A 19528-nucleotide genomic window follows, 5' to 3' on the forward strand; every position below is an offset into this window, starting at 1 on the left:
GTAAGTAAGTTTGCGGATGACAGCAAAATTGTTTGTAAAGTGGACAGTGAAGAAGGTTATCTAATATTACAAAGGGATCTTGATCAACTAGACCAATGGGCTGAGGAGTGGCAGATGGAGTTGAATCTGGATAAATGTGAGGTGTTGCATTTTGGGAAAACAAACAAGGGCAAGACTTATACAATTGATGGTAGGGCCCTGGGTAGTGTTGTAGAACAGAGAGACCTAGGGGTTCAGGTACATAATTCCTTGAAAGATGCATCATAGGTAGATAGGATGGTTAAGAAGGCACCTTGCATGCTTGCCCTCATTGCTCAGAACATTGAGTACACGGTCGGGATGTCATGTTGCAGTTGTATAGGACATTGGTGAGGCTACTTTTGGAGTACTAGGTATAGTTCTGGGCACCCTGCTATAGTTTGGACATTACTATGTTGGAGAGGATTCAGATAAGAGTTACAAGGATGTTGCCGGAACTGGAGGGTTTGAGGTATAAGGAGAGGCTGGATAGGTTGGGACTTTTTACACTAGAGCGTGGCTGAGGGATGATCTTATAGAGATTTATAAAATCATGAAGGGCAGAGATAAGGTGAATAGCAAAGATTTTTTTCTCTAGGGTAGGGGAGTTCAAAACTCGAGGATATATTTCTGAGGTGAGAGGAGAAAGATTTAAAAGGGACCTGAGGGGCAACTTTATCACACAGAGGGTGGTTCGTGTGTGAAATGAATTACCAGGGGAAGTGGGTAGATGCAGGTACAGTTACAACATTTAAAAAACATTGGACAGGTACATATATAGGAAAGGGTTAGAGGAATATGGGCCAAATGCAGGCAAATGGGATTAGTTTGGGAAATTGGGAAAACTTGGTACGCATGGACAGGTTGGACTGAAGGATTTGTTTCCGTGCTGTTTGACTCTGTGAACTAAAGTTGGATCCATTTTCTAAGACCCTCCACTGCATGCAACTGAACCTCACACCCAAGTGGAAGGCTCCTGATGGACTCTCTCACTTTGTGAACTTACCCATCCCCTTCAGACAGTGCCAGTGTGAAAACCCCAAAAGGTGACTGTTTCACCTGGGAGCACAATCAAGATCCAGAAACAATCCTGATTTCCATCTCCCAGCCCAAGAATCAAGGCAGCAACAATTCCAGGTTTCTGTGCCACCATCCCAAGATTCGGAATAATTCCCCATCCATTCCATTAAGGAAATTAGACAAAAAGAAATGGAAAATGATATATACTGGGACAATCCCTTGGATGGTTTCAATCTATTATTGCATTGTTTCAGTGCTAATGTTAACGCGACACACAGGTTAATGTCCAACAGCCAAGGCAGAAACTTCTATAAGTCAACATCAAGCCTCCAAAATGATAATTCCTTTAACGGAACAAGAAACCCCAGTCTCAGACGTTCAAATTCTCAGATAAAATCTAAAGTCATGGTGGAGTGAGTAATTTGGAGATAGTGAGGACTGCAGGTGCTGGAGAGTCAGAGTCGATAAAGTGTGGTGCTGGAAAAGCACAGCAGGTCAGGCAGCATCCGAGGAGCAGGAGAGTTGATGCTTTGAGCATAAGCCCTTCATCAGGACAGGTGAAGGGCTAATGCCCGAAATGTCAACTCTCCTGCTCCTTGTTTGCTGCCTGACCTGTTGTGCTTCTTCCAGCACCACACTTTATCAACTCAGAGTGAGTAACTTATCTCCTGTCTCTACATGACGCAAGTCAGGAGTGTGATGGAAAATTGCCCATTTTCCTGGATGACGTAGCTCCAAAAACACTCAAGAAGCTTCCACCAGGATAAAGTAGCCCGCTTCATTGGCACCAGCTTGAAGTTAAACTCCCTCCACAACTGATGCATAATGCTGACAGTGTGTACTGTATATGAGATGCATTACAACACTCCTTTGACAACACTTTGCAAATCCACAGCCTCTACCATTGAGAAGGACAAGGGCAGCAGATACATGATCCACCTATACCACCACCTACAAGTTTCCTGAGAAGATACTCACCATCCTACTTGGAAATAGATCACTGCTCCTTCAGCATTGCTGGATCAATATCTTAGAACTGCATTCTGGGTCCGTCTCCCTACGGCAAATGGTCAGCAGTGGTTCAGGAAGGCAGCTCACTGCCACCTTCCTGGTGATTTGGGATGGGCAATATACTAGTCAGTGATGTTCACATTCTACTCATGAATACAAATAAAAACCACACACCAGCAGCCCGTGGGCTAAGATCACAGACAGCTGACCTCTTCACCGCTCTCTCAGCAATCAATCCCGATCACCAGCTGAGCAGAGGAACAGGAGAATTCTCTTTGGTTCTGAGATGGGAACAATTGTTTCAAACAGCTCAAAAACAACACCTGAGGGCAACTTCAGATCAAATGAGAAGTGAGAGGGGTTTAAACCTCTGTTCCAAACTCTGTGCTTTCTGCTGTGAAATGGACCTCATGTTAAACTGAGGCTCCTCCTGCTGGCTCGAGAGGGACAAGATCCTGCGACGCTATTTCACAGAAGAGTAGGGGAGCTACAAATGAACAAGAGAGTCACTTGGCCCTTCAAGTTTGCTCTGCCATCCAATAAGATCATGGCTGATCTGGTTTTTAACCTCAACTCTACATTCTTGCACACCCTGATAATCATTCATCCCCAGCCACAGCCTTGAGAGGAAGGGAACTCCAAATACTCTCAACCCTCGTGGAGAAACCCCTTATTTATAAACTGTGATCCTCGAGTTCTAGATTCTCCCACAAGAGGGAACATCCTTTCCACATACATCTGGTCAAGTCTTTTCAAGATCTTATGTTTCAATTAAGCTACCTCTGACTTTTCTAAACTCCAAGGATTCAGGACTAACCTGCCTAGCCTTTCCTCATTGGGCAATATGCTCAGTCCAGGGATTAATTTAGGTGTCAGTCTCATAAACTGACTTGAGTTATCATCTGGCCAATATTTATCCCTTGATCTAATCCCAAAAGGAACAGCTGAGCTCATCATTATCACTGTTGTAGGAGCTCGCTGTGCGTTTACCGACCTTTCCACTTCCTATATTCCAGAATGTGCCGACTGTAATCCATTGCTATAAATACTGTGTCTTAGGGTCCTGCTCCACAGCCACCTGATGAAGGAGCAGCGCTGCAAAAGCTAGTGCTTCCAAATAAACCAGTTGGACTATAACCTAGTGTTCTGTGATTTTTAACTACATTACAGAGGTGACAGCAGTTCAAGTTATTTCATTGGCTGTAACACACTTGAAATGTCCCTGGGTTGTGAAACGTGGTTTATAAAAGCAAGCCCTTTGTGTTGTTGTCTGTGCGGAAGGCACTGGGATACCTGGAGTTTACGCAGCTGCTGGAGTTGATTGCGGAGGTCACTGGCGTTTTGCTGGAGGTCGTGGAGATGGAGCTGCATCTGGAGCCTGGTAATGGCAGTGGGGTGGCTGATTGATGTTGTTGCTGCTGCTGGTGCTGCTGCCGTGCTGTTCACAGTGCTCCGCACAGAGGGGCTCAGAGCTGACAGGGACAGAAACAAAGAAAGATGTGTACAATGCATGAGAACTCTCAATCACAGGCAAAACCCCCAAAACTACCGGGAGAGGACCACAAATAGAGAACAGTGCAGGAAGAGAGGTGCAAGGGAGATCTGAGCCGCACAATGGGTGTGAAATGGCAGGCATTTCAACTAGCAGGTCACCCACATCCATCAGTGTGGCTTTCATCACAAAGTACATTGTGGAAACATCACATGCATATTCTGCTGTCGTCTGGGTCAACAGCAACACGGCCAAAGGGAACAGAGATAGGGATTCCAGCAAGATAACTAAACCCCATCGCAACTCCTGAGATCAGAGCGATACCACTGCAAATTCATTTTGCTTAGACTTGATTGCTATAAATCGGTTTAGCTCAGTTGGCTGGATTGTTGATTTACAGAGCAGTGTAATGCAAACAGTGTGGATTAAATTCCCATCACCAGTTTATGGTTACCATGAAGGACTCTCCTTCTCAACCTCTTCCCACACCCTGAGGTCTGGTGGCTCTCAGGTTAAATCATCACCAGTCGCTTCTCTCTATGGTTTGGTAAGACTATGGTAACAAAACTTAGAATTTAACAGAGGTGCAAATGTTTAATTACTAGGTAGGGATTTACAACCATGTTTGCATAAAGCATGGGAAGGTGGAGTGTCCTATTGACATTGTATGTGAATGATATGAGTGGGCCCATATAGTACAACAGTGGAAACATTAACATATTCTGAGTAAATTCTTTGGCCTCACAGATAAATCATTTGCTTGATCCAAACTTGTTCTGATTCATTCTCGAGTTGCTGGCTAACATTTACTGGTTGGCCTTTAGCTGTCCAGAGAAGATGGTGGTGAGCTCCTCTTGAATCTCAGCACTTGTTCTTGAGAATCTGAGAGACCCGAATGGCTTTCTTGGGCACTTCAGAGATCACCCACACTGGTTTAAGTGGGGTCATGTGGAGGTCACATCAGGAAGCTTTCCTGTCAGTAGGAATGTGAATGAACCAGTTGGGTCTTATTTCCTGATTCTGATGCAAACCGTTGCCATGGGATTTGAAATCCCTCCATGAGATTATTCACCCGGGAATCTGGGTTGTATCAATGACCCAGCCACTATGCTGCTGCAGGCCCCTTACACCAGGAACATAACTTTCCAGGTTTCAGGTTCAGAGACCGTTCAGGAAAGTCCGGAATTTGTGTGCTTGCTGTGCACTAATCACTCAGGGCTGCATCAGCTGATTGCACTCCGTGTGTCCATTTGGTCCATCTTTCCTGCTGTCCCCATTTGCGAACGTGGCCTTCCCATGAATTGGGCCACACTTTCGGGAAAGCTACTGCTCTGGTTTGTGATCGTTCCTGATAGGTGGCTGATTGGGAGACTCTCCCCCTTTCACCACCTGCCAACAGGAATGTCGGAAGGATTTACAAGCGGGTAATTGACCTATGATACAACTTTCATACAAACATATAACTTGTAGCACAGTGGTAGAGTCCCTATCTTTGAGCAAGGAGACCTGGGTTCAAATTCCATCTGCTCCAGAGGTGTGTAATAACATTTCTGCACAGATTGATTGGGAAAATATCTAAAACTACAAGCCCCTGGTGGAGAACTCAAAGCCAGAGGTTCTGACTCAGAAGGAGAGATGCCATCCAAATGTGTCACACAGCGTATCCCTGCGTCCACTGGGGTGGGGAAAATATATCTTAATAAAACTAACCAAGGGTCCTGGCATCTTCCATAATGGAAAGTACAGATAGCTCGCTCAGCTATGAAGCACATTAAGGTGAATATCTTGCCAGTACTCAGTCAGTGTCCAGTTCACATGAAGACTGACATTGTGATCTCTCAGCCATGGTCCTCACTAAAGCTTGTGGCTGGGCTTCAACGCAAACATCAAGGCTCACTCTCGAATATGTGCAGGGGGAGTGCTGCACTGTTAGAGGTGCCATCTTTCGAGTGAGACTCTTAACTAAACATCTGTCTGTCTAGGAAGAATGGGGAGAAAATTCAGAAACCTGAAGCACAAAGAGACTTGGGAGTTCTAGTTCAGGATTCTCTCAAGGTAAACTTGCAGGTTGAGTCAGTAGTTAGGAAGGCAAATGCAATGATGGCATTTATTTTGACAGGACTTGAATATAAAAGCAGAGATGTACTTCTGAGGCTCTATAAGGCTCTGGTCAGACCACATTTGGAGTATTGTGCACAGTTTTGGGCCTGTTTTCTCAGGAAGGATGTACTGGCCCTGGAGTGTGTTCAGAGGAGGTTCACGAGAATGGTCCCAGGAATGAAAAGCTTAACATATGAGGAATGTGTGAGAACTCTGAGTTTACACTTGATGGAGATTAGAAGGATGAGGGGGCATCTAATTGAAACATACAGAATCCTGAATGGCCTGGACAGAGTGGATTTTGGGAAGATGTTTCCATTGATAGGAGAGACTAGGACCCAAGGGCACAGCCTTAGAGTAAAGGGAAGACCTTTTAGAACGGAGATAAGGAGAAACTTCTTCAGCCAGAGAGTGGTGAGTCTATTGAATTCATTGCCACAGAAGGCTGTGGAGGCCAGGTCACTGAGTATATTTAAGACTTAGATAGACAGGTTCTTGAGTATCAAGGGGAGCAAGGGTTATGGGGAGAAAGCAGGAGAATGGGATTGAGAAACTTGTCAGCCATGATTGAATGGTGCAGCAGACTCGATGGGCTGAATAGCCTAATTTCTGCTCCTATGTCTTATGGTCTTATCCTACAGAATTTGAAAAAGAGAGGAATGTGATGAATTTGGCATCTTGTGAACATTTTTTGCACTGAAAGTCAGCATTCCATGAAAATGGCTTCAGAGGAGGAGGGAGAACACTGGGACAAAGAACCAAATAACAACGTCCATTTAATCATTTCATTATGTGGATAGCTAGATTGATTATTTAATTCCAGAGACACTGGCAATACCTTTCCCAGTGTGTATTAGAGTATGAGGATGTCACCTTTAACTGGAAGACCAGGAGAATTGCTGAGGAGGGACTAGCCTGGGGAGATGGGAATGGGGAAAATGGCATGGACATAGGAGGTGTCTGGAAACCTTTGGCTGTCTAGGTGGTGGGTGGAGGTGGTGTTAGGGCAATAACAGGTGACCATGGAAGGAGCAGACAGGACTGCTGAAGGAGATACTGAACGAACTACCTGGAACCAACATGGCAATTTCTTTCTATATGGTTAAGAATGGGCCAATCAGGAAGAGGGATTTGGCGATGCTTAGATTAATTCATAGAGACACTGGAACGTATCGACGAGGAATCAACTCAAAGCTCTTCATCGTTCCTTCACTAGTTTTGTCACAGGAGAGCAGAGGTGAATTTACAGATAGGAAATAGTTCAACATTTACTCACTTCCGGTGCCTGAGCTCCCATTTATTGATTCAGATTTATCGCTGTGAGAAAAACAAAAATGTTACAATTAAGAAAAGCCATTAAGATCTGAAGCTAGCTGTGAGAAATGGAACTGAACACACAATCTCTTGTCAATGTTGAACAACTATAACACTTTGTTTAGTGCCTGCCCAATATTATCAAACAAAATTCAACACTTTCTGTGTTTGGGTTCTGCCCATCCTCCCCACTTCAAAGGGTCTGCAGTGTCTTCTCAGTTCCACAATAACCTGACCTCTAGTCTCACCCAAACACCTTCTCTACCCAATTGTACGAAATCATAATCGTAAAGACTCTACTCAGTCATTCCTGAGACTGCTCTTTTCTGGATAAAGGAGTCCCAGACTGTTTCATCTTTCGAACAGCTAGAACCTCTCAGTTCTGGTATCAACCTAATTCTCCTGTGGGATGGTTTACTAAATCTAGGGTTGCTGAAAAAATGATACATATTGGCAAAGCTTTTCATCTTGCATTCATCAGGTCAGATTTGCAAGAATGCCAAATCTCAAAGGGAATAACAATTCATACAGCATCAGAGCTGGGGACTGACAGAGAGGCTCAAAGCTCCAACACGATCTCTGTCTTTTTCATCAACACTCAAGTTCTGTGCTACCAAGTGACTACTGAAATCTAGGATGCTCTATAAATGCACATTGTCCTTTACAGGAACAAGGGAGTATTCTGATACAGCAAAAAAGAAAAGACTGGGACTCTTTACCTGGCAGGTTCCCCTTCACTCCCTCGTAAAAGTGCATTCTGTACAAGTCCTGTCAAACTGGCAATCTGCTTCTCCATGGCTTCCATCCGTTCTCTGTGTCGACAAATAAAGACAGCAACATGGAGTCAACGTCATCGCAAACCATGGCAGGGGTCTACATACAGTGCCTATGTATACATTCACAGCCAGAATGGGGTAACTGGGGAACTCCCTTGTGTGAATGACTGGGATTGAGTTCACATACAAATTGTATCTAGTTACGATCCTCCTTTCACTGTAGTTTGTTGGTGAAGTTGTTCGGTTTTTACCAGGGCACTCTGCCATTGGAGCTCCCTGCTGTAACTCATTCAGAGTCTACTTTCAGAGAGGCTGTTTTCTGTGGCGAAGGCTTCACAAGATTTTGTTTCCTAATTAGATTCTGTTTGTGGTAAAATAGATTATTTTCTGTAAGTCCTGTCTTGACTCCAATTGATTATCTGCGACAGTGGTGTAACTTGGATGCTCTGATTCATGTTTATATGCACTGCTGTTAGCTCCAGTCCCTTCTGGTGTATTTTTAACAGAAGCTTTTACTAGATATTTGGCTGCACTTCAGCCCTCCACTCCTGATCATTGTCCACCCAGTGTGGAGAGGGTTTAAGCAGATCAGAGTACCCCACATGGGTGTGCCCCTGGGCCTGAGCATGAACAAATCCAGGCAGCAGGCTGTGGAGGCAGTTCCTGCCTGTCTCTCTTCAGTGATGATGTCCACACCCGGGCCCTGTACAGGGACAATACAGTGCTTACTGATGCACTTCCAGGGTTTCTGCAATCAGTGGGCACCAGGGGGGGAGGTTAGGGGTTTGGCAATGCATCATCCTCCAGTGAAACAGTGTTTTAATCTGAATTTGTAAATTTCCTTTTCGATTCCATTTTTGTCACAGTGCTTCTTAGCACCCATTTGATCTAATTTTGTTTGATTTGTTTAATTTAGTCCACTAGACACTGGCATGAAGTGGGACTGGCAGAGCAGTGGGTTAGGCATTGATCGCACGTTTTCCGAGGAAGGATGGCATTGGAGGCAGATCAGAGAAAATTCAGAGGCACCTCACGAACAGTGAGTTTTCTCGAGTCAAGATGGGCTATTCTGTGACCACATCGGGCAGTGCATTGGTGGGAATATCAGGGTTTGACACGACAAAGTTCGGAAATCACAAAAGACTTGAGACTGAGAGGTCCTCACTTAGTATGAACCCTGAGATGCCTATAGCAGCAACTAGGGAGTACCATTTATCCAATGCTACTGGAAGAAGATACATTCACTAACATTCCCTCCTGTGTCATTTTGATGCACTATTCAGAGCCTTTAGTTGGTTTTACCTGTAAATAGCTGTTTTGGTTCACTTCCCTGAATATCATGATATGACTTCCCTTTAGGCAGAAGGCTGAGGTGCCAGCCATGGCTCTGTTAGTAGCACTCACTTCTGAATCAGAAGGTTCTACACCAGGGATGAAGTACAAAGATTAGGCTGACACCCCAGCACTGAGGGAGGGTGCCATTGTCAGAGGTTCAGTATTTCAGATGAAATGTTCAAATAAGGTCCCCTCGTTTTATGGCTATAAAAGATCCTGTGTTACGATTCTGAAAAAAGAATTATTCCTGACATGGAAATTACAAAAATGATCCAATCACTGTTTTAGGGAGCTTGTGGTGACCAAATTGGGTAAGAGAAAGTGAGGACAGCAGATGCTGGAGATCAGAGTCGAAAAGTGTGGCACTGGAAAAGCACAGCCGGTCAGGTGGGGATGGGGAATGGGAGCTGGGAATGTGATAGGTAGGTGTGGTGGGGTGTGATGGTGATCGGTCGGAGAGGAGGGTGGAGCGGATAGATGGGATGGAAGATGGACAGGTAGGACTGTTCAAGAGGGCAGTGCTTGGATCTGGGATGAGATGGGGTGGGGAGGGGAAATGAGGCAACTGGTGCAATCCACATTGATGCCGTGGGGTTGGAGGGTCTCAAAGCAGAAGATGAGGTGTTCTTCCTCCATGCGTCAAGTGGTTAGAGTCTGGCAGTTGAGGAGGCCCAGGACTTGCATATCCTTGGGAGACTGGGAGGGGGAGTTAAAGTGTTCAACCACAGGGTAGTGGGGTTGTTTAGTACGTGTCCCAGAAATGTTCTAGAACATAGAACATAGAACATAGAAGAATAGGGTGCACTTCCTGCAAGTGTAATCGGCAGGGACGTCGATGGCATCCCTCACCTCATACATGTTGCAGGAGGAACATTGCACTGCCTGAAACATTCTGCAAGTTACCATCCTATCTCCCCAGTGTAGAAGGGACCACATCGATGGCATGTTCGGAAGTACAGATAAATTTCTGTCACAAGGATCCCTTGGGGCCTTGGACGAAGGTGATGGGGTTGGTATGGGCACAGGTGTCCTGCATTGTAACCATGACTACACTGCATTATCTAAACACAATATCAATGTTAATCATTTTCGTCCCCCAGTTTTGCATTGGATCCCTACACTGCGGAAGGTAGCCATTCAGCCCATCAAGTTCTCAGCAGTGTTCCACCCAGACCCAGACCTCCTACCCAATCCCTGTAACCCCTTCCATTAGCCATGGGCGGAACATCTTTGGACTGTGGGAGGAAACCGGAGCAAACCCGCACAGACATGGGGTGAATGTGCATACTCCGCACAGACAGTCACCCGAGGTTGGAATCGAACCGGGGTCCCCGGCACTGTGAGGCAGCGCTGCTAAACACTGAGCCATCATGCTGTCTCTTTTGGGAAATTTGACCATCTTCAACGTATGCCTGTCAGCAACAGTACAATTGTCTGGTTTCAAAACCCATTGGGTTCTTGAAACGTAACACATTACCAGTAGCAATGCAAGGAATAGTCAGTCCTGAGCATAAGTTACAAACATGTGGGAGAAATGAACAGTCCAAATAAATCTCTTCATCTCTCATGGGAAACCAGGTAACTATCAAAATCTAAATATGCAGAAACTAACACAAAACAGGAGAGGGATGGAAATAACCATTTGAAAATATTTTACAAATAACTAAACAATGTTAAGAAGCTAGAGAAATGCTAATCAGCCTGTTTGTATACATCTCTGGAGCTGCTGGGCTTGAACTTGGGTTTCCTAGCTCAGAGTAGGGACATTAGCACTGCTGCACAACAGTCCTACAGAGAAACTGAAAACTGCAACATCTGAATCAGCTGGGAATGATTATGAAATGGAAAACTCTGCTTAAGAATATGTACATATTTAGAGAGAGAGAGAGGGATAAGCTTCATCTTAACTTTGTGCAATTGGCAGGGTTTAGAATGGGTTAAAATCACTGATTAATTTGTGCTCAGGACAGGCATTGCTGCCGAGCTGTGTTTGCATCGAGGAATTTGGTGACTTTTGCAGTCAGAAATGACACTACTGCTGAGCAGCATGCCCTGAAAATTAAAGATGGACTAAACACTCAAAGATTGGGTAGGAAGATGAAGAATCGTACTCATACTGTGTTTGTGAAACAGAAATTGGGAGAGATAGTATGTGGATCTGGGAGAAAGGGTTAGTGTGACCAGGCAGTTAGAAAGACAGCGATTGAATGAGAGACAAAGAGATTAACAGAGATGGGCAAAGACAGAGATTGAAAGAGTGAGATACGATGTGAGGCAGAGATTAAGTGGGGCAGAGAACAAAGTTTGGAAGAGTGATTGGCTGAGGAACAGAATGAGAGGGAGGAACAGAGAGAGATTGAAAATTAGATATTGAATCAGACAGACAGGCAGAGTGAGAGAGCATCAGAGTAAGACTAAAAGAGAAAAAAAAGGTTAAGTAAGAGACAGAATTAAGTGAGAGAGGTGCAGGGGCTCAGTGCAGACACACTGAGTTGAGAGATCAGTCAGAGAAACCTGACTGAATAAGACAGACAAAAATTACTCAGAGAAGAAATGTTGACAGGCTGAGGGAGAGGAAGAGAAAGATGTAGACGCGTGAGATGGTAAATTGAGAAAGTGTATCTCTGTTACAGTCGAATGTTGCATCAGAGAGAGAATAAAGGGAGGGAAGTGCAATTGAGGCGAAACTAAACAAACACAGTGCCAATCTTCTTGATAGCTGGAAACATCCGGTCTCAGGTCATTTTTATTACAGCCTTTGGGAATGCTAATAATCCTGGAATACAGAGAACAGCTCAAAGCAAGAAGCTGTCTTTAATTCCAGCCTATCACTAGTGATCAGTAATGGAAATTAATGCTGCTGAGCTTAGTCCTCCAACTGAATCAAAAGTTCCAAGTCTCAATTCTGATGATGATTAATCTGACGGTGCTCATGATTAAGGATGTCTTTCACATTTCTAACGCTGTGATTATATCCTTCTCTGTACAAGTAAGGTGCGACGTTTCCCCTCTCTCTCCTGAGGAACTCGATGGTGCAAATGGGTCATTGAGGTGCAGTCAAAGGGGGGAGAGGAAAGATGAAAAGGCAGACACTTCAAACAACCAAGCCCCTGCTTCTTTAAAGTGAAATGATCTGGGACAATTGGTCACATTAACACTTTCAGCACCATGTACATTAATGGGTGGGTGTTAGTACTTAAGAGACAATTCGTAAAATGGCCTAAACACACACTCACGGGGCACATTTTGAGCTTGTTAACACTTTGCTAAAAATCAACAAAATTCAGCAGATGTTCTCTTACATAAGCACTAGAGGTTGGATAAGCCATGAAGTCTTGAGCAATGGCTCACCACCTGATTCCCCAAATCCTTTGCACCATTTACATGGCACAATTCAGCACCATTTACATGGCACAAGTCAGCACCATTTACATGGCACAAGTCAGCAGTGTGTGAGAAAACACAACAGCATTCAAGAAGTTTTGTACCAGCCAGGACAAAGCAACCCCCTTGATTGACACCCCATCTACTACCTTCACTTGCTTCACCACCGGTGCATCCTTCCAACAGCGTGTACCAACTGGAAGACGCACTGTATTGATGTGTTAAGACTTTTGAAAACATCTCCCCAACCCACAACCTCTATCATTCAGAAGGACAAGGACAGCAGATGCATGGGAGCACAACTACCTCCAAGTTCCCCTCCATGTCACACACCATCCTGACATGGAAGCATATCGCCATTCCTTCAGAATCATTGGATCAAAATCCTGGAACTCTCTCCTGAATAGCAGATTTACCACATAGACTGCAGGGGTTTAAAAAGACAGCTCACCACCAGCTTCTCAGCTGAGGATGGTGATAGAGGGTGGGGCATGACTTAGGAGGTTGATGGAATGCATCTTGTAGATGGCACTCACTGTCACGTCTCACGGTCACTTTATTGCCTCCTGTGGAGCCACCCATTAAAAACTGTATCACTAGCAGCTCCACACGACATGGCACGATTGGAAACCAATGATCACCAGTAGGCCATACAGGGCCAAACTAGTTGACCATAACTGACCTCTGAAAACTAAATAAGGACCACAGGTTGGGGGTGGCTGCATTGAGTGAAAGTGGCTCATTACTTTACCTTGTTTCTGGGTCGTTGACGGCCAGTGGGGAGCTGTACCCTGATGCTGGCCTCTCATTTGCCCCTGTCCTTTCGCCGGGCCCTGGAAGAGCTTCTGATGCGGCAGTGGAATTGGCATTCCTGGACTTTGTCACCATGCTCTCCATCACGACGGCAGAACCTGGCTCCTTGCGGAAGGGTTGCCGTACTGGGGATGACCGGCTGGGTGGCCCCGAGTATGGGCTGTGTGGACTCTGACCTTGCTGGATGTCTGCCATTCTGCTGTCGGCCATTTTCTGAGGGGATGAAGGAGCCATGCGGTAGCCCAGGCCAGTGCCGTAACTGTCGCTGTAGATCTGGGCACTCGGTTTGTAAAAAGCGTCCTCGAGGTCAGCCTGCAGCCCAGCTGCTGAGTAGGTGCTGAGTGACCTCATGGAGCCTCGGCGGTAAAGACCTCCCGGGAAAGAGAAAGGGTCCTGCATTCCCGCCAGAGACTGTGTAGACGCGATGCTGAGGCGCCCGTCTGCCATCATGGCGTAGGGATCAGCGTACAAGCCCTCGTTCTTCATCAGCACCACGTTTTTGTTGCTCATGTCTTCGTCTGGCTTCACGTCTCTCCGCTCCAAGATGGCGCTCGGGCTGGGAGAGATGGACTGCGAAGGTGGCATACTGCCCAGGCGCTCAGGGTGGTGCACCGGGCTCCCGGTGTAGGATGGTGGACGGCCGCCACTGTACGACATCCGGGAACGGGAAGGGGATGAGGAGGGCAGGCCTGGGCCTGGGGAGCCCGGCACCAGGTGGGGAGAACCAGCGGCCATGCTGCTCAGGCGGCGGGAGGGTGACGATTCCCTCGATGTGTAAACCATCTCCCTCTGTTTTAATGGAAAGAACAAACAGTCATTAAAACGGATCAAGAGAGGGAAGTTTTCTGGAGTCTAGAGCTGAGATGGTCCAAAATATTCAGATGAAGATGGACATTTGTTGATCGTCTCCACCCATTCTGAAAGTTCCCACATCACACAATTCAACTGCTTACTCAAATCTCCCAAGGTGATGTGGTGCTAATGTCAAAGGACACGGGCCTGGGGCTAATGTTCATTGCAGATGGTGAAATTTGAATTCAATTAAAATTTGGCCTGCTGAGTACGCAAGGAACTGCCAGAGGAAGTAGAGGCAGGCATAATTACAATATTTAAAAGACATTTGCCCAGGTACATGAATAGGAAAGGTTTAGAGGGGTATGGGCCAAATGCTGGCACGTGGGACTAGTTCAGTTTAGGAACCCTGGTCAGTATGGCTGCGTTGGGCTGAAGGGCCTGTTTCCATGCCTCTATAATGATGACTACATAACCATTGTCATTTGTTGTAAAAACCCATCTAGTTCACTACTGCCTTGAGTGAAGGAAAGCTACCATCCTTAACTGGTCTGGCCCACATGTGACTCCAGAGCCACAGCAAATGGTTATCTCTTAAATGCCCTCTGGGCAATTCAGGATGAGCAATAAATGCTGACCTAGCCAGTGACACCTACAGTCCTTGCACAAAACTTTGCAAAAACTTAGGGAAGTTTTACCTCTGCTGTACTAGCTGGAAGTCCCTTCAATGCGGAGATGATTCTGATTTTTTAAATAAATTTCTGGCACTAGTCTGTATCTTGTTTGAACCTTTGGCCCCCTGACGTTGCCGATGTACCTGTCCTGTATTGTTGAGCACACCCAGAATCAGTTAAGGTCACCTTCAGTCAATATTGGAAAGCCCATATCTCTTCAATTTGGTCTTGACTGTGCTATGATTAATAGCCTATGCTTCTGGATCATTGGATTATTAATCTGAGATTTCGGTCCACTGGACTGTTTGTTGGAGTCTCTGGATCACTGAGTTATTAAACTGGGACTGGATTATTATTCTGAGTCTCTGGATCCCCAATCTACTACAATAGCAGTTCACCAACAAGTGGTTCATGTAAAAATGAAGACTTTTTTCAGATAAATAAACTTAGTGTATCCCATAGGGTGAAAGAAACAAAGGAAGTGGGTAATAGAAAATGGAAGACATCAAGTATCATCTGTGAGTCAGATTTATTTGCAGTAAGATCAACGTCAAGAATCCAGAAACTGTTTCCTTCGAAAACAGCCTTACTGCACTGATTAACACTCTTCAGCAATTATCAGCACTTCCATATGCAAATAGTAACCTTTGCTGTCAGATCCCTCCGATGCATTGTCAATGACAATGTGATGAAGTGTTGCTGTAGAACGGCAGTGAGTGGGGCATCATTAGTATTCACTTCCCAAGCATCTCGTTAGTAATCAACCTTTATTCATTAGTTTGTTTTCCTGCCTTTTGACAGCATCATTCTCCCTTGTCACATGAGTTTACTACATCTTGAAGCTTAACCTGTTTTCATTCATGATGGAATTCAGCTTTTTATTTGGTAAAGGACTGGGCGATGGAGATAGAAATCCTGGGGTTGTTAAAAATACCCTCCACTGTTGGGATAGAAGAATGAGAAAACCTTGAGATAGGATTCGATGGACTAAAAGGCCTTTAACCCTTCATTGGCTTTTCTTATACACTTCTGTGAGAGATTGCCTAAAGTTTGACAAAAATAGTTTACAATGTCTTACTCTCAGATCTCCATTGGTGATATGGGAAGCATGGGAAGGATATGGTGCATAGACAGGATCTTTCCTGAAAATTTTTATTATACTTCGTTCTTGGATATCCCTGGAAGAAAAGAAAAGTGTGGTGAGATATCGACAGCGATATTCCTGACAGTTAGTCATATTGACCCAAAACTGAAGAGCCGCAGTAACAGAAAGGTTATGCTTTTAATTCTGAGCCTACGAGATGTGGATTCTGACTATTTAGAAGAAGCTGAATAAGTTCAGTGATGGGAACACAACTGTGTTCCTCCTCCCAGAGTTACTACGGAGTAAATCGAGGTGCTGCAACCCATATTGTTCAAATCTGAGACTTGGTCCCAGTACACAGGAGTCAGATCTAGTCCAAACAAAGGGAGATTTGATATGGGTATTTCACTGGAACCCCAAAAACATGGCCTTTTCCTCTCCTGCCTCCATCCTCTCGCCCATAGCCACTTCCCTCTTGACACATCAAATGGTTTAGCCTTGCTTTTCCCAGGTGATGTGTTTCTGAAAAGTCACAAACACAGAGACATGCATCTTACAGCAACTGACCTTTCAGTCTGTACCAGCTCCTTAAAAAAGAATCCCACCCATCCCAACCCCAGCCCTGCGAATCTTTCCTTTGGGTATTTGTCCAATTTCCTTTTGAAAATAACCCTTTAAGGCAGTGAACCAGTAAACGCAGGTTCCCAGCTCATTGCTCCCAGTCTCACAGTCTTGCACATCTTCTTTTATTGCTTATAGGAGCTTTCCACTTTCAATTTTAATGAGTAATATAACTAAAGCAAAGAATGCAGTGATCTCGCTTTGCCTTAATGTGTGCTTAAAGGAAACATAAGTCCTGTTCCTGAAGGATCCTTCACCTGTAAGCAGCCAATTTCATTTAGAGATTCTAACTCTTCCAACATTACCAGGGAAAATGTGCTGGTTCAAAGCCTTGAGTATAGGACCCTTACCTGGGCTTGGGTGTCTAACAAAATACCTTGCAAGAACTGTAACAAAGACTACATCGGACCAACAGGCAGAAGACTAGCCACCAGGACATATCAGCATCAACTAGCCACAAAAAGACATGACCCTCTCTCACTAGTATCCTTACATACAGATAAGGAAGGACACCACTTTGACTGGGACAACACATCCATCCTAGGACAAGTCAAACAGAGACATGCACGAGAATTCCTAGAAGCATGGCATTCCAATTGGAACTCTATCAATAAAGACATTGATTTGGATCGTGAGAAAAAGAACCGGAAATGACATTACCAACACAGGACATGACATCACACACCCAAAGAAACCTAAACACATAAATAGAAAGCGGGACATAACACCAGCGCTTCACCGGAGGCTCACTGATGATGTTACCTAGTATGATGACGAAACATCTGAAAACAAACCTTTCAGCTCAGCGAGCAAACCTACATCAGCTGTTTGGAAATATTACCTGTGTTAGGGCTGAGTCACTGGGCTGACCTGAACACAGGACAGATGTGCTACCATGGAACAGGTTGGATCTGTATTTTAAATAAATTACTAGGCATTTGATAAATTTCTCAAGCCATCAGTCGAAGGCACTACTTTGATAGAACCTGCTTTTTGTACCTGACATCTTCCAGTTCGTAAAAGACATTTCTCGTCTCATCCTTGATGAGGATTGCAGTATTCGGTGACTTTAGCATTCCCATTGTGAGTTTCTGAGGGAACATGTGAACAATCAGAGCATGCAGGGTGTCCAGGCTGCCGATTTCATGAGTGACATGGACACGTCTGGTTTCATCACCGAACTGCAAGAACAACACTCCTGTGGGATAAGAAAACATTGACGTCAGTCAGGAACATATCCTTCACAGAACCACAATCATAAATCACACTCTGGGCACAGGCTCTGCTTTATACATGAGTTTACTTTACACCTTGCTGATAATTTTCTCTCTTCGACCCCTCTGAAGGTGCTGATACCCACTGGAAATGCTGCCTTGGGTTTACCACACCATTCACTTGCGGCTTCATTTCATGTGCAAAGTGAGACAGGGCATATTGATTAATTACCTCCACTATCAGGAATTAAAGTCTAACGCGATTTCATCCTTATCTGATGTTGGGCTCACTTGCCTTATAGATTCCCTCCAGTGTTGGAAGCAGGCCATTTGGCCCATCAAATCCACACCGAAACTCCCATAACATACATTTTCCCCATGGCTAATCCACCTAACCTAGGCACCCCTTTACATTATGGGCAATTTAATATGACCAATTCACAGAAACTACACATCTTTGGACTGTGGGAAAAAGCCAGAGCAGCCAGAGGAAACCCACACAGACACAGGGAGAATGTGCAAACCCCACACACAGACAGTCGCCTGAGGCTGGAATTGAACCCACGTGCCTGGCGCTGTGAGGCAGCAGTGCTTGCCACTAAGCCACCGTGCCACCATGTCTATGCCCTAACCCCTACCTCCATGATATAACTAACCTGCTGAGTTCTCATTGAAGGTTATCATTGGTTCAATTCCCAAGAATGACTATTACTGGTTTTAATTTGTTGCGTTTCTGTCAAAGATTGGTTAGATCTGGTTTTCTCTTTCTTTTCCTCAAGATATTTGCTTTTCCGTCGGCAGATGAAGGGGGTCCTGCTCCCAAGACAGTATACCTTCACAAGCAGCACTTAAAAGCCTCCAACTGCAGCAGGGGCTATTTTCATTTTTGGTTCTTCTCTGGCAATCTTTCTTGTGTTCTCCAGAAACCCTCTCACTAACAATAGCTGTGATCACTGATGTATTATTCCACAGATCCCAGAAAGAGAGTGCACCTTTAAGACAACATGACAAGTAATGTTCCAGTCTAACAAGCCACATCCCATCATCACAGCACAGCAGCACAGTGCAATGGAGTTAATGCAGGGAGTAGGCAGTGCAGTCTGCTTTGTGTAGTTATACAATTGTGTCAGGTAGCTGTAACATCATAAGAGTTATAGAGCTGTACGGAAACAGACCCTTCGGTCAAACTTGTCCATGCCAACCAGATAGTTTTACCTCCCAATGCTCAGTCCTATTGATGTAAAGTAAAATGCAGTCTTACTTGGAAATGAACCTTTTGTATTGAAATATATTTTGAAATGTGTATGATGAGACAGACCAAGTATTAACCAGTGAACGTGTCATTCACCAGTTTTAATGTGTTTATATTTTAGGATAACGTTAGAAGCAGGAGGAATTGTTGCTTGCCCTTGAGGCTGCTCCAACAAGCAATGTGCTCTGCATTCCTTTCCACACTGTAGCTGCATATCCCTCACAAAAAAAAAATCCTTGCTCCAAAAGTTCAAACTGAATATCAAACTGTTCAAAGATCGTTTTGGAGGGAAAATCCCATATTTCTACTGCTTTTCCTGTGAAAAGGTGTTTCTGGTTCCATTCCTGAGTGCCTGAACTTCAGTTTGAAGTTGATATCCCTTTAAGTAAATTCTATTTTTCTGCCCTATTGAATCCTTTACATGTTTTAAGAATCTCAAACAGATCACTACTCAATCTTCTGAAGTTAAAGGAATACAGGCCATGATTATACACCCTTACCTCATTAATCCTTTATACCCCAGCAAATTCATTTTGCTGAGTTTGTTCTGCACAGACTTCAAGACCAACATGATCTCCTAAAGTCCAGTACACTACACTGAATGACATCACTGTGTAAACTTGTGCTT

At 44.7% G+C, this 19528-nt stretch overlaps 1 protein-coding gene across 1 annotated transcript in view; it reads right to left on the minus strand.

The window, feature by feature from the left end:
• The window catches only part of LOC122539627 (SRC kinase signaling inhibitor 1-like), a 523191-nt gene that overhangs the window by 15630 nt on the left and 488033 nt on the right, over positions 1–19528 (minus strand). Inside the window, exons 9-14 of the mRNA XM_043674625.1 lie at positions 17434–17632; positions 15808–15907; positions 13202–14052; positions 7675–7767; positions 6918–6958; positions 3343–3521 (exon numbers count right to left, since the gene is read on the minus strand). Of these exons, the coding sequence (XP_043530560.1) occupies positions 3343–3521; positions 6918–6958; positions 7675–7767; positions 13202–14052; positions 15808–15907; positions 17434–17632 (1463 nt within the window). The remainder of the gene's footprint in view (positions 1–3342; positions 3522–6917; positions 6959–7674; positions 7768–13201; positions 14053–15807; positions 15908–17433; positions 17633–19528) is intronic.

This window comes from Chiloscyllium plagiosum, chromosome 33 (assembly GCF_004010195.1).
Source record: "Chiloscyllium plagiosum isolate BGI_BamShark_2017 chromosome 33, ASM401019v2, whole genome shotgun sequence".
Taxonomy (NCBI): Eukaryota; Metazoa; Chordata; class Chondrichthyes; order Orectolobiformes; family Hemiscylliidae; genus Chiloscyllium; species Chiloscyllium plagiosum.